The 13954-nt window shown below is 41.7% G+C and overlaps 1 protein-coding gene across 1 annotated transcript in view; it reads left to right on the top strand.

The window, feature by feature from the left end:
* The window catches only part of SEMA6A (semaphorin 6A), a gene marked incomplete at its 5' end in the record, with an annotated part of 71078 nt that overhangs the window by 38152 nt on the left and 18972 nt on the right, over window positions 1-13954 (top strand). Inside the window, 2 exon segments of the mRNA XM_079331496.1 lie at window positions 401-421; window positions 7347-7511. Of these exon segments, the coding sequence (XP_079187622.1) occupies window positions 401-421; window positions 7347-7511 (186 nt within the window).

Genomic DNA, 13954 nt, shown 5'->3' with positions numbered 1-13954 from the left:
TGAACCTTGACACTGCACAGGGGTAGATTTCATTCCCTGCTAACACAGCTGATTTTATTACTTCATGTGATCTTGGGTCTCCTGAGTTTTGTCCTCATTGACTCACATTGCTGGCTGCATCCCCTGCAATGCCTTGCCCTCAACTAGGATTTGCAAGGAAAGCAGGGAGGACACTGGCCCTCCTGCTCTGCTACCTCCTGTACAGAGCTGGTCATGAGCACTTCCTAAACCAGACATTGTTTCTGGATGTGTCTGAATATTAGTTTTGCCTGGGTCTTTCGTGTAGAAATCACATGCTAATAAATATCAGCTGAAACATTAATGGTTATTAGCAGCAAACTTACTTATAAGAAAAAACAAGATAGAAATAATGATTTTTCCCCTGTTATTTGTCTTTCAGATTCCTTCGTAGCCCTGAATGGTAAGGAAGTTCTTAGTTTCAATATTTATTGACAGCAAATCCTTTTGGAGGGATCACTTTTAACTAAACTTTTAAATATTTTTGTACTTTTGTTATATTTAATGTTTCTTCCCAATTTATTTTTGTTCATAGACATTTCAACTGCTTCCCCTGATCATGAAATGTCTTACTACACAGTATATGGTCAGTTTATGAGTGTTTTTAAAAATTCTCCCCAAATCCTTGTGTTAGCTAATAGTTCCTCTAGTCAAATAGTTTTTACCCTATTTTACTTGTCTTGTCTTGGTTTCGAGGGCCCGATTCACTAATCATAACTAGGATTAAGTCCTACCTTTTGATTTTCAATCCCTCTTCCTTGTCTTCCCTCAAAACTGTCTCTGTTGCATTAAAGTCAGATATGGACAATTTCAATGGCATGCCAGCAGACATGATTAAGAGCATGATTCACCTGAACACTCGAAGAAACACTTGGGTACAGTGATTCATCTTATCTGTTCACCAGGACAAACAGGACAGTAGCTCACATCCCACTCATGAGCTGTCCAGGCTGGTGTCATTACTGCTACAGCAGCCAGAGATACCTTAGGGAAAGCAGAACTATCCCTGGGTTAGAGAAACATCTCTTGTTAGGAAAATTAGCCTTTTATCCATGTGGTTTGAGCCTGGATTATGCCTCAATTCCTAAAGGTTCTTGTCACTTCTAGGATGAGTAGTTTATGTTGTCTATTCAAATTTACATAGCAAATTAAATGACCTGAACTGAAGAGGATAATTTCTGCAAGCCTAGAGTAGCAGGTTCCCATGAGGCAGCTGTTAATCTGGGCTCATAGTGCTTTCTGCCACTTTGTTCTTCATATTTAGAAGTAGATTATGCTGGTTCTTGGAGTGAGGAATAAATGTCTTCATGAGGAGTCACTGCAGAATAAATAATCACTCTAAATTCAAACCTAGATGTATATTGCAATAGCTTTTCTTATAGACATCCTGAACAAAGACAAGCACTCACAAGCCTAAGAGGATGTGTGGTATTGCTGCCAATTAAGTCAGTGGCAGAATTCCATGTGGGGTGGGAGCTTCCTGGTGAAGCTGCTTTCAGGCTGTGTGAGACCAGCAGTTCATTAGGGCTAGATCAAATTCACCCAATGTTTGGCTGAACACAGCAAGAGGTGTATTAATGGGAAGTTGTGATGAACTTTTAATTGCTCCTTTCATCTTGTGCCTGCAGAGTATGTAGGTATAAAACTAAACCAATGACAGCTCAGTACAGCAGAATATAAATAACTGGAGGCATAGCAATGCTGTTCAACATTTGTAAAAATAAATTCAAATTCCCCCTACTGTTTATTACCAGGAAATGAAAAATGTGCAGGTGAAACTTATTTGAAAGTATGGTAATGAAAACCAGTGAAGGAAATGTACAAAATCAAAGGCAAGTTGAGACTTTCTAATACATGAAAGACGCACAGTTTCATCTGCCTATACAGTTTATACTTTCTTTCATTGTGGAATGGCTGCTTTTCTAATGCACAGAGCAGTAATTAAAGAGCAATCATAAAATCCACACTGCTGAATGTAAAGATTGAGAGAGGGGCTTTGGGTATAGTGCTGATGTGCCAGAAATGTTCTAGATTTCCTGCTTCTGAATGAATTCCATATCTGCAGAATGATAGCTGTGGGGCTGTGGTTCTGGGTCTTGCCAGCCGACTTTAGTAAAAACTGATATTTTAATCTAACCAAGAAAGCAGAAATGTATTTCAAGTGAGCAGCTGAATGAAAAAAGCTGAAGTCCAAGAGAGTACAGTTAACAAAAGAGAGTACATTTTACTGTCCAGATATGCCAAACTCAAAGACAGACTCCATAAATGAACCCGTCTTTTAAAGTAGGACCTTACAGACAGGTGCAATGCAAACACACTGACCCAGCATTATCATGGGTTCCCATTCATGTCCTGTCTTTTACAGCTTATTTCATTGGCCCCTTTCAGGTACATCCTGATAATGTGGTCTCTACACAAGTTAGCTCCTCCTTGTATTGGTTTAGTTAAAATACCTATTCTGATATTTTTGCACTTGGGCTTTCCTTTCACCTACCGCTAGTCACCTCTATTGATCTTCCACATCAGGGGTGCAAAAATTCTAGGATGAGGTAATAAACCAGTCACAGTAAACATGTTGATGTTTGTTGAAAAAACAAAAAGTTTATGAATTATCTGTTTTGATATTACTGAGAACATTTTAATGCAAAGGTATATGGTATGTCATAATAGATTAAGCCTCAGAACACTGGTATCAGAATACAAGCCAAGTGAATGCTCAGTGGGCTAAATATACCCAAAGTCATCTGAAGCTCCAAAAGAAGTCATAAGGCCTGATTTTCTTCCTTTATGCCATTACAAATCATCCTCCTTCAACAGACTTACTGCCAATCTGTAGCAGTGTGAACGAAAGGAGAACCAAGCCCTTAATCTTTGTGTTCTTGGCACCAGCCTCCTCCTGAGTTTGGCACATGGGTTCTCTTCCTAAGGCAGTCTCACATGATCAGTTGCAAACAAGCAAAGTGCAAAGTCCTCACAGGTGACTCAAGTGACACTCAAGGAGAGGATGGCAGACTGAAGGTCTGGATGCAGCAAGTCAAGAGAGAAATTATGCAGGAGCCACATATTTAAACAAGGAGATTAAGCTAGATCACTCTGCGAAAGTCTGAGAAGATTAAGTTACCTTTGGAAATATCAATTTTTAGTGAATTGGGCCCTTATATTATCCCCTAGCCATAGTCCTTTCTCCCTCTATAGTATTGATTTAACCTCCCCTCTAATTGTCTAATTAGGTTGCTATAGCTGTTAATAGGATAGCGTGCAGATATTTTAACCTCTGAGATTCTAATGACTTGTGCGTATTAGACCAGCTATCAAATACTGATAGTATTGAATCTGTCTTTGTTTTAAACCTGGAAAAAAAAACTCTTTACGTTTTAGAAGTGCACTTCAGAGCAAGCTATAGTTACAGAAGTGCAGCCTTTATGAATCATTATCTGTGCTTGTAGACACTAAGTGCTTTTACCTTGCCTCTGTTACTTGATTACAGCACTCCAAACAAAAAGTTTTTGCAAATAATGGAAGCACCTAAACCAGATTTTTTTTAAGTGTCTATTTGATTTTTACATGTTTTCTTTAAACAAAGACATTTGAAAAGCACTATGTGTGCAGTTGTTCAGATGCTTTGTTTTAAAACAAAGGCAGAATTGGTTTTCTAGATGTTTCTGTATTAACCATTATTAACACAGAGGTACTGACCACATCTCAGATGTGCTAAAGCCTCATTAAATTTCAACAAAGCCTATTTGCAAGTCAGAGTGGTAAAAAATGGTGTAATAGGGAAAAAAGGCCCACTAGTTGTTACAAACTATATAATGCATTGTAAAGGCTTGATAATGGCTGTGTGTGAGAGGGCCAGGACTGGGTTACCTGCTACTTCAGTTTTTTCTCTGTTTATGAGAGAAACTTAAGTAGCTCATGAACTTGTGGTGCCACTCTGCTCAGAGGTGAAATTCACCCCGTGGGTCTGGCTATTCAGGCACTTACAGGACACTGTGATTCTGCTTACAGGAGCAGTATCACTGCCTAAGTAGTAAGTGTTTGCAAAATACAGCTCCAACACAACTGGGACAGGCTATTGAGGTTTAATCTGAGCCTGTCCTGCTTCCTCAAAATCAAATGGAAGAAAGTTTGTCTCGATTAGCCGTGCAAGCTTACGTCTCAGTGTGTACTAGACTAATAGTTTAGTAACAGAGAGAATTCTGATTCTGAATACTGAATTCAGAATACTGATTCTTTTTTGTGTGGAACCTCTCTCTACCTAGTGGCCATCTGGTACACATTAATATATTTATAAAGCCTTACTTTCCATTACCCGGAAGTTCTCTGCGTATTGGCAACATATGGTTCAAGAAATTTATTTCTTTTTCCCCAGAAAATATGTGTCCCTTAGGCATATACTTCCTCTAGATTTCTGTATTATTAAATGTTTTTCTTTAACCATACTTACAGGTTTTCCTTAGAAATCTTTTCCTTAAAGCACACTTAAAAGTGCAAGTGTCTGGAAGGAGATATGGACATATAAATGCATATCAAACACAGGCATAAAATATGATTGCTACTTGGCAAGATTTTCTTCTTTTTTACCTCCTTATCAAGCAATGACTAATTGCTTTCTTATGTTGAGTGCAGCACTGTGTGTAAGCTGTAAGCTGACCAAATATTGTACACATTACTGTTGCTGCTAAGTGGGCTATAAACATGAAGACTGGAACCCCATGAATGCTTGCATGGCGGTTTAATCCTCAGGAAAAACTCAAAAATTCCATCATTTCTATTCTCTAGCCTGTTCTCTGGCCTGTTATTTGTCTGGTTTCTTGGGGATGACCACAGGAGTTGACCAGCATGAAATAGTGTTGGAGTGAATGCTTTCAGCACCCAGCATATCCTTGCTTCAAGAGGGCCCGTGTTTGCAGCTGGTGGACCTCTACCTGTCCCCTTGGACACAAACAGTCCTGCTGCAGGACTGCTGTGGAGCAGGCAGCACCTTTGGATTGGATTTCACATGGAGTCCTCTATCTGTGTGTCACCAGTGTTCCCAGCCGTGATGGGGCTTATTGAAACCTTTTAAAAGAGGATAATATTTGGCTTCTCTTTTCTATCTGGGCTCCATTCAAACCTCTGTCTTAACAAAACAGAGCATTAAATTTACTGTTTTAAGGAAAGATGGCTGAGAGAAAACACACTTTCTACTGTGAGAGGGTAAAAAAAAATCCAGTGCCCTTGTCAGTATAAAACCTTCAGACTGACATCTAAAGCTAAATTGTGTTAGCAATTAGCTGTAGTTTAAGGTTGGCTTCATGGTGAGAACACTGTAAATTTAAACTATTTTCTTTTCTAAACATACAAGTTAATGGAGTTCATTGTGGCCACATCCTATGCAAAATATAGTAGTCCAAAGTGCTTCCATATATAATTTGATTCAGTAAATAAAAAGGACTCCTCGAAAACTTACTGAGGAGCGTAGACTTTTTTTTTACTCTAAAGTTAATATTCAACAGAACTTTTTGAAATCATAACAGCATCTTTATAGAAGCTGCATCATTTCATGCACCATGAAACTGGTGAAAGGGCTGGGTAAAAAGAAGCATGTGGGTGCATCAAAAAGCTTGGGGACACTGGCAGCCAACTTTTAGATTTTTGATTGCTGGAGTAGAATTGATTTCATCTAGGTTCATCTCTCTTTATATTTCTGAGAGCTGGGGCTGTATGGCTTTAGAGAAATTTAAAATAGCATTTTTGAGATGCAGCTTTCCAAAGCTTTATGCTTATCCAGGAGCTGTTTAAAATAAACTTCAGAAGCACAGGCTCTACCTGTCCAGCTCTGCGTCCTCTCTGTGAGGCTTAAATTTTAGCTCCTTGTGTTGATCTGTCTCTGCCCCAGTGAATCTCAAATTATTTTTCTGAGCAGTGAAGCAAGATTAAGGAAAGGAGCAGGGAGAGAGTCCCTGCTAGGGCAGCCTGTAGCCTGGTGATTGGGCTCCTCTCCAACTGAGATTCATCTAAGGAAGGAAAATTAATTTGCTGGGCTGTTCAAAAGGAGACAGGAGAAAGAAAGGCTGCTGTCAGTCTTTCTAGTGTTATCTGACAAAAAATGTTATATGCCATTCTGTCTGTGAATAATACAATTCTGTTAGTTTGTGTTTGAGCATGTGTCAAAAATCCTGTTTTTTAATGGGCTCTTTAAGAAAAGTTGGTAAGGGAGTATAGTTACTCCACATCAAATTAAGGAGGCCCAGAACTCCTTGAATCCTGATGAAAATATATCACTTTTTCACATGTGCCAAAAGGAAACTTTCAGAATGGTTTGCAGGTCTAAATGTTGTGATGTGGATGGTATTTGGTGCCCTCTCCCCAAAGCAGCTGATCCACTGGAAAGTCCGTGTGGGAGCTGTCTTTCAGAGACAGTAGACTGCATGCATCTCAAGCATTTTAGGTGCTGATGTACTTTTCAGATCCAGCTGCAAAGAGTGTACGAGTGTACAAACACGCCGCTGTCCATCCAAACCACCTTTCAAATTGTGCTGTATTTCCAGTGGGGCACGTTCTGTGGACCTGCATTTGTTGGGGTGTATATGATGTGAGAAGCAGGTCAGTCGTGTTCAGGGCAACAGTAACCATGTCTTGAGTGTTTGTGATGGAAAAAAGGCCTGTGAGACCTCAGTCTCAGCTGCTGCTGGAGTCACAGCTCCTGGGCAGATCCACGCTCTGAGCTGAAATGGTGTTTGGTCTGGTGCTTGTTTCAGAGCCATTTTGGGCCATCAGCTCAGACAGGACCAGTAGTGATGGTGCAAGCAGCAGGCCTGGGACATTTCCCATGTGGAGAGAAATGCTCCTTCATTCCCCTGCGGGCATGAGGTAGAGTGCCCATGATGTCACCATTTTGTAGTTCTTCTGGCATTCCCATCAAGTTTCAGCCATTTTGGGCATTGTTCAGTGTTAATATGAGTTTTTTATTTGCTTTTTGACTCAGCTGGTGTCAGACAGCATGGGCTGACTCTTCAGTTTCAGTCAGCCACGTGTACTGAATCCAGACAAAGGGTGCTTGACTCAGATGAAGTGTGCTCACTCTCTTTCATACACATTTAACTGTGTTGAGAAGCACTGCCAGCTCAGTGGCAGCACCTTGTAGCATCCTGATCTGGAAGGTTCCAATCCCCTCTTCCTTTGGAGTCATGCTTTGAAGGACTTTTGAAGCATTGCTCAGCCTAAGACAAGACGTTCACCCGTCACGGAAGCAAAGCAGTGCGTACATCCCTGAGTGTGGGGAGGTAGCAGGGTAAGTGACTAATGAGACTTGTCTTCCCTACCTGTATTTATAATGTAAACAGGACACTCCAGTTCCCTAGTCCCAGGCACCACCACCTCTGACTCTCGCGCTCGACAGGGTTATGATGCTAGGGGACGCATGCTGGATTGGAAGGATCTGCTTGGTTCATCTGAAAATACAGATCCATATGTGGCAGTTTCATCCCATAATCATCAAGACAAGAAGGGTAAGGCCTTGGAAATGACATCCTGTGGTGAGGAGGGAGGGGGAGGAGGACTAAAGTGTAACTGCTTCCAGCTGGCTCAGAGTAACTATAATGAATCTCCTGTGCTATAATTAAAAGCTTATCGTAAAGACTGAAACTAAACAGCCAATCTTAGACTCAGTCCTAGATAATTCACTGCCTGAGGAAACCACACAAAACAAACAGAAATGTATGCCTTTACACAGAGTTTTGTGCATATGTATGGGAAGGGGAAATGGGGGATTTAACGCTCTTTAAATTTGATCTGTGACAAAGCAAGATCCATGGCTTCCTATTGTTCTTGAGGATGCATTCTTATACTGCCTTTCTGTGAATTCCCAAGGCAGCAAAACAATTCTCAGCTAATTTCACAGTATTTCCATCTCTCAGCCATAGAATAATAGAATCGTGAAGTGCTTTGATTTGGAAGGTACCTTAAAGATCCAAGCCCCATTCAACCTGGCCTTGGCCAGTTTCAGGAATGGGCCATCAACAGCTTCTCTTGGCATCCTGTTGCAGTGCTTCTCCACCCACCCTCAGAGTCAAGAATTTCTTCCCATTATCTAATTTAAACCTTCCCCCTTTCAGTTTGAAGCCATTTGCCTTGGCCTATCACTACATGCCCTTGGAAAAAGTCCCTGCCCAGCTCTTATATGTCCCCCTCTAGGTTCTGGAAGGCTGCTATAACATCTTCCCAGAACATTCTCTTCCTCATCCTGAACAAGCCCATCTTTCTCAGCCTGTCTTCATAAGAGTGGCTCTCCAGCCCTCTGATCATCTTGGTGGCCCATGTCCTTCCTTTGCTGGGGCTCCAGAGCTGGATACAGCACTCCAGCTGGGGTCTCACATGAGCAGAGCAGAGGGGCAAAATCCTCTTCTTCCCACTGCAGGCCACGCTGCTTTGGATGCAGCCCAGTATACATTTGGCTTTTTGGGCTGTGAGTTGCCCTGACTCAGGTAATTTGCACTTGGTCTTTTTAAACCTCCTGTGGGCCTACTTCTCAATCTTGTCCAAGTCCCCCTGGATGGTATCTCATCCTTCAGGTGCATCAGTTACTCCACAAAGCTTGATGTAATCTGAAAACTTGCTAAGGCTCACTCAATGCCACTATGTCATTGATGGAAACATTGGTCCCAAATTTGACCCCTGAAGGACACTGCTTGTCCCTGATCCCCATTCAGATCTCAAGCCATTGACCACTATCCTCTGCATAAGGCTACCCAGTGAATTTCTTATCCATTAAATTGTCCACCCATCAAGTCTATCTCTCTCCAATTTAAACAGAAGGATGTTGTGGGGAACCCTGTCAAAGGCCTTACAAATTCCAGATAAATGACATCTGTAGCTCTTTCCTTGTCCATTGGTGGAGTCTCTTCACCAGGCTGGTCAGGCAACACTTTCTCTTGATGAAGCCATGCTGGTTGTCTTGAACACCTTCCTGTCCTTCATGTGCCTTAGCAGAGTTTCTAGAAAGATAGAAACTGTGATAGAAACCATGATCCTCCCAGGCACAGAGATAATGGGACTGAAAAGCTGGTTGTTCCTAGGGTCCTTCTTTCCACCCTTTGTTAAGATGGGTACAATATTTCCCTTTTTTCACTCATCTGACAGCCACATTTTTCAAATATGGATAGTGGCTTAGTAATTAAATCAGCCAATTCCTGAAACTCCTGATATATCTCATAATGTTCCATAGACTTAGGTATGTTCAGATTCTTCAAGTTGTCCCAAACCTGATTTTCTCTTAGAGTGGGAGGCACTTTGCTCCCCCAGACCCTGTCTTGTGGACCAACACTCAAGATGTGTGGAAAGAGAGGTTGCAAGAGAAGACAGAGGCAAAATTGTTGTTGGGTGCCTCAGCCTTCTCCTCATGCCAGCCTTGCTTACCAGGTGTAGTGCACCTTCTTCAACTTTCCTTTTCTAACTGACATACCTGTAGAAGCCCTTCTTGTTCTTTTTGGCATCCCTTGCCTAGTTCAGCTCCAGCTGAACCTTGACCTTCTTGATCCCATCCATACACAGCCAGACTGTGTTCCTATACTCTTTCCACAATACCTGTCCCTTCTTCCACCCCCTGTGCATTTAATTTCTGCCCTTCAGTTCAACTAGCAGGTCCCAATACAGCCATCCAGTCTCGTCTTTCTTGTCAAATTTCTTTCTCTTCAATTTCTGTAGCTCTTCCCTCTTGGGAGATATCCTTAAAGATCTGCCAGTTCTGTTCTGCTCCCTTGTCTTTGAGGGTAGTTTCCCAGGGTGTCCTACTGACCTCCTTGAAGAGCTGAAAATTGACTCTCTAAAATGCAGGGTCCTGCCTTTACTCTTGGCCTGACCCACATGCCTGAGGACTGTGAGCTCCACCAGTGCATGATCACTGCAGCCCAGGCTGCTGCCACTCATGACATGGCTATCAGGTCCAGTATCCCAATACAAATAAGGAAAACCTGCTCTAGTTAAACCGTTTAAATAAAACTGGGAGTGATCCTAATCACTGGGCCTCAGTCCCACTGTCTTCAGTGAGATCTGTGCAAAAAAAATACTTTTGAATGTGGTCATTAGTGTACACTAAATGACGTGTATGGAGAGGTTGCTCCATACTCTGTGCTCCAAATGATTGCTCATGGAGATGCTCTATGTTTCCTTTTTCACACACCAAAAGGTTGGGATTTAGGTGTCAATTTTACAGTGCTCAGACCAGTACTGAAGCACAGGAGCTTAATACAAATCTTGTACTTTGGCCTCCACTCTCCCTTTGCCATACATATAGAGAATTAGACAGAGAATTGCCAAAATTTGCTGCTTGAACATAGAGAAGAAGAACCTTTTCTCCTATGTGGAGATGGTGGTGCCCCTCATTGCATCTTGACCCTCATAATTCCTTCAGCTCCTTTTAATCTGTATCTCAGAGACTTTAAAACTGTTCCTTTTAAACAGGGAAGCTAGGTTCAAATAGCTTCACTGTTTAGAGAGATCTGAATCCTTGTTATTCTTCTCCAGGGTGTTCTTAGATCTCTTATTTCAATCTCTGTTCTGTTGAAGATGTTTTTCTCTTTTTGGACTAATTAAGTACTCAGTGTGTCAGAAGGAAGATGAGTATGAGAAAACTCACTTGCTGAGTGGTTAGGGCACTCACCAGGGGCATGAACACATGAGTTCAGTTCTTTCTTCTATGAATACTTGATATAAAACACTTAAAATATTAATTGAAATGTGGATTCTAGTCTCTATTGTTCATGCATTTAATATGAAAAGCTCATTAGACAAAAGCATCAGCTCTTCCTAGACAATCTACTGGCATGCCAGACCTGATCCTTTGCATTGTCTGCCCAAACTACAAGCTACCAGTTTCCCCTATTCTTTCCCCGCCATCTGACTCACTGAATCTTGAATTCTCTGCATTAGTTGTGAGGGCTTTCAGCAATGAGTGATGAGCACAATAACATCACAGATCAGTCTTCAGCAGAGCTACATGAAGGGCTGCTGGTGGTCTGGACCCAGACTGTGACCTCAGTGCCTGTTGTTCAGAACAGGCTCAGATACACGATGCCTCCCATGGTCCAGGGATACCCAGGGTTTCTCAATGAACTTCCAGGAGTGACCTCAAAGGGCCTTCACTATCCCTTACCATAAAGGCAATGGGCATCACTTGGCTCCCCCAGCAGAGACAAAGCCTGAAGCACTTTTCCAGTTGAGGAGGTCGGTCAAATTAGGCAGGAGATACAGTAAAATTTCTTGAGATACCATGGAAAATATTAATGTGGCAGCCTTGGCTTTTAGGCTTATATGCAGTAAATTGAATACAAATATTTAAATTCCACAATCAGAGGATGTAAACTTGTCCCCCACCTCCCAGCTAATTAGCTCTTCCTAGAGAAAACGGGAAAAACTACCCCTATTTGAACATTTTCTTTGTAGACCTTAACCTGGAGACATTCTCAGAGAATAACTGCAAAATCTGAAGCAAAAAAGTGAATTTCTAAAATCTAATCAGTCTGTGTGTTAGGAACAAAGCCTCTTTGCACCCTGCAACCCCAGGGCTGCTAAGCCTTGGCAGAGGAAGAATTTCATGTGGCTGCAATACTCAAAACCATCATTTCAGGTGCTAGGGAGTGACAGAACTGAAGATGAAACCTCATGCTCCTAATTTCAGTTTGAGCTCTGTTTGAGATATCATCTTCATTTTTTAATTCTTCACCCCTTGCTCTTCAATTTTAGAAAGGCAATTGAAAAAAGGGGCATCACTTACATAGCAGAGGGAAGGCAGATAAACCTGCATGCCCTCCTTAAGATGGTATCTGATTACCTAGCACTCCTTTCCTCTTTTTGCAATGGCAATGATACTGCTGACAGCCAAAAAATGAGGATCTTCTCTTTCTTTGTCCAATCTGTTGGTAGCACCTGTTATACAAAATACTTGAGGCAAGAGCACATTTGTAAGAAAATCCAGTGTTCCCACTTTTGAAAATAAGTGGTATCTTATTTTTTGGAGGGAGGGAGGGAGGGAGGGAGGGAGGGAGGGAGGGAGGGAGGAAGGAAGGAAGGAAGGAAGGAAGGAAGGAAGGAAGGAAGGAAGGAAGGAAGGAAGGAAGGAAGGAAGGAAGGAAGGAAGGAAGGAGGAAGGAAGGAAGGAAGGAAGGAAGGAAGGAAGGAAGGAAGGAAGGAAGGAGGAAGGAAGGAAGGAAGGAAGGAAGGAAGGAAGGAAGGAAGGAAGGAAGGAAGGAAGAAGGAAGGAAGGAAGGAAGGAAGGAAGGAAGGAAGGAAGGAAGGAAGGAAGAAGGAAGGAAGGAAGGAAGGAAGGAAGGAAGGAAGGAAGGAAGGAAGGAAGGAGAAGGAAGGAAGGAAGGAAGGAAGGAAGGAAGGAAGGAAGGAAAGGAAGGAAGAAGGAAGGAAGGAAAGGAAAGGAAGGAAAGGAAGGAAAGGAAGGAAAGGAAGGAAAGGAAGGAAAGGAAGGAAAGGAAGGAAAGGAAGGAAAGGAAGGAAAGGAAGGAAAGGAAGGAAAGGAAGGAAGGCTGTACCCAGAGGAATGCAGAGATGTGCATACAACTGTTTGTTATGTGTGGGTCCCTGCTTCACAAGTCTTGTGAAAAGCAGTGTTTAATAGATGGAAAACCAGTTCTTAAAATCATCTTGTATGCCACTAGCAGCTTTCAGAAGAGCATGCAGTGAAAATATTAATACATGTATAGCTGTTGGATTCTAACCATTTTTGCTTCAATTCCCTGACTGATGAAGTGGCTTACATTTAATATTTCCCTCCTCAGTGAGTGATGGTTACCAAAGAGTCTTATAAGCACTTCCCAGGGTCATTTAAATATTGTGCATCCTTTGGTGCCTAATTATGAGTATTGGCAACGCTGGAAGCAGTCTACACCCATCAAAACAATGGTGGCAGAGGTGACTGCATGGTTGTTTACCATTACCATTACTCATGTGTTGTTACTCCTTGCCTTGCCCAGTCAGAGCCAGTTGGCTCCAAAACTCTATTTAGTTGTTGCTGCAAAAGGGCAAAGGAAAGAGTTCTTACACAAAATTAAATCAAGAAATGTTACCCTTACAATCCTTTTATCAAGATTTTTGTTTCCACTTTTGCTGTGATTTCTTTTGCTTTCACACATTCACAAACAAAATTTTATTTTTAAAATATTTTCTTTTTGTTTTGCAAGGTGCTTTGTGTTTTTCTTCATTGATTGTGCCTATTCCTTTGAGCAGTGTTTCCTTTCTTTTTCTGTGCTCACAAATGGCTCCTTGCTGATTGTACTAATTGTATAGAATCCACTTGCTGTTCTCTTTACTGTAACATGGTTGCTTTGATGATGTCACATCCATCCATATGCTTCACTCTTAATTCAGTGCAGGCATCTTGGGGAATATCTGTGGGGGTGTGAAGACGGGGTTCTTTAGAAGGGTTGACTCATGGGAATGTGACATTTGTGTGCCACAGCTTTAGCAGCTAAATATACTCTGGGACTGTTGCTTCTGAGCTGCATCAACATTTCTTGCCAAGATAAAAATGTGTAGTCCAACCCATAGAGTGGGAACTGTGCACTGCCATCCCATTGGCATTTTCATTTTGGCCATTAAGTAATCTGCCTTTTCTATGGCAGGCAGGCAAAAAAAAAAAAAAAAAAAAAAAAAAAAAAAAAAAAAAAAAGGGAAAAAAAAAAATGGGCAATTTACAGCCCTGTTTGCTATTCTCCTCCCATCTCCCCAGAAAACAAAATCAATCAAACAAACAAAAGAGCCCAAAAGAACAGCACATGTTCTAGAGTATATTTGTGTTCCGTTTTCTTTCCTGCTGTGTTTTAGTGTTAATTTAATTGTGTGTTTCTCACCTTTGCTGAAGCAGTTTCCCTAACCTGCTGCCTAACCTTGCCCCCTGCTGCCATTGTACTTGGTGTTCCTCCCTCCACCGTGGGAGTCATGCAGC

The sequence above is a fragment of the Erithacus rubecula genome (genome assembly GCF_903797595.1).
Source record: "Erithacus rubecula genome assembly, contig: SUPER_Z_unloc_4, whole genome shotgun sequence".
In the NCBI taxonomy this organism is placed as follows: Eukaryota; Metazoa; Chordata; class Aves; order Passeriformes; family Muscicapidae; genus Erithacus; species Erithacus rubecula.
The sequence above is the reverse complement of the archived record's forward strand: the minus strand, read 5'-3'. Positions and strand labels throughout refer to the sequence as shown.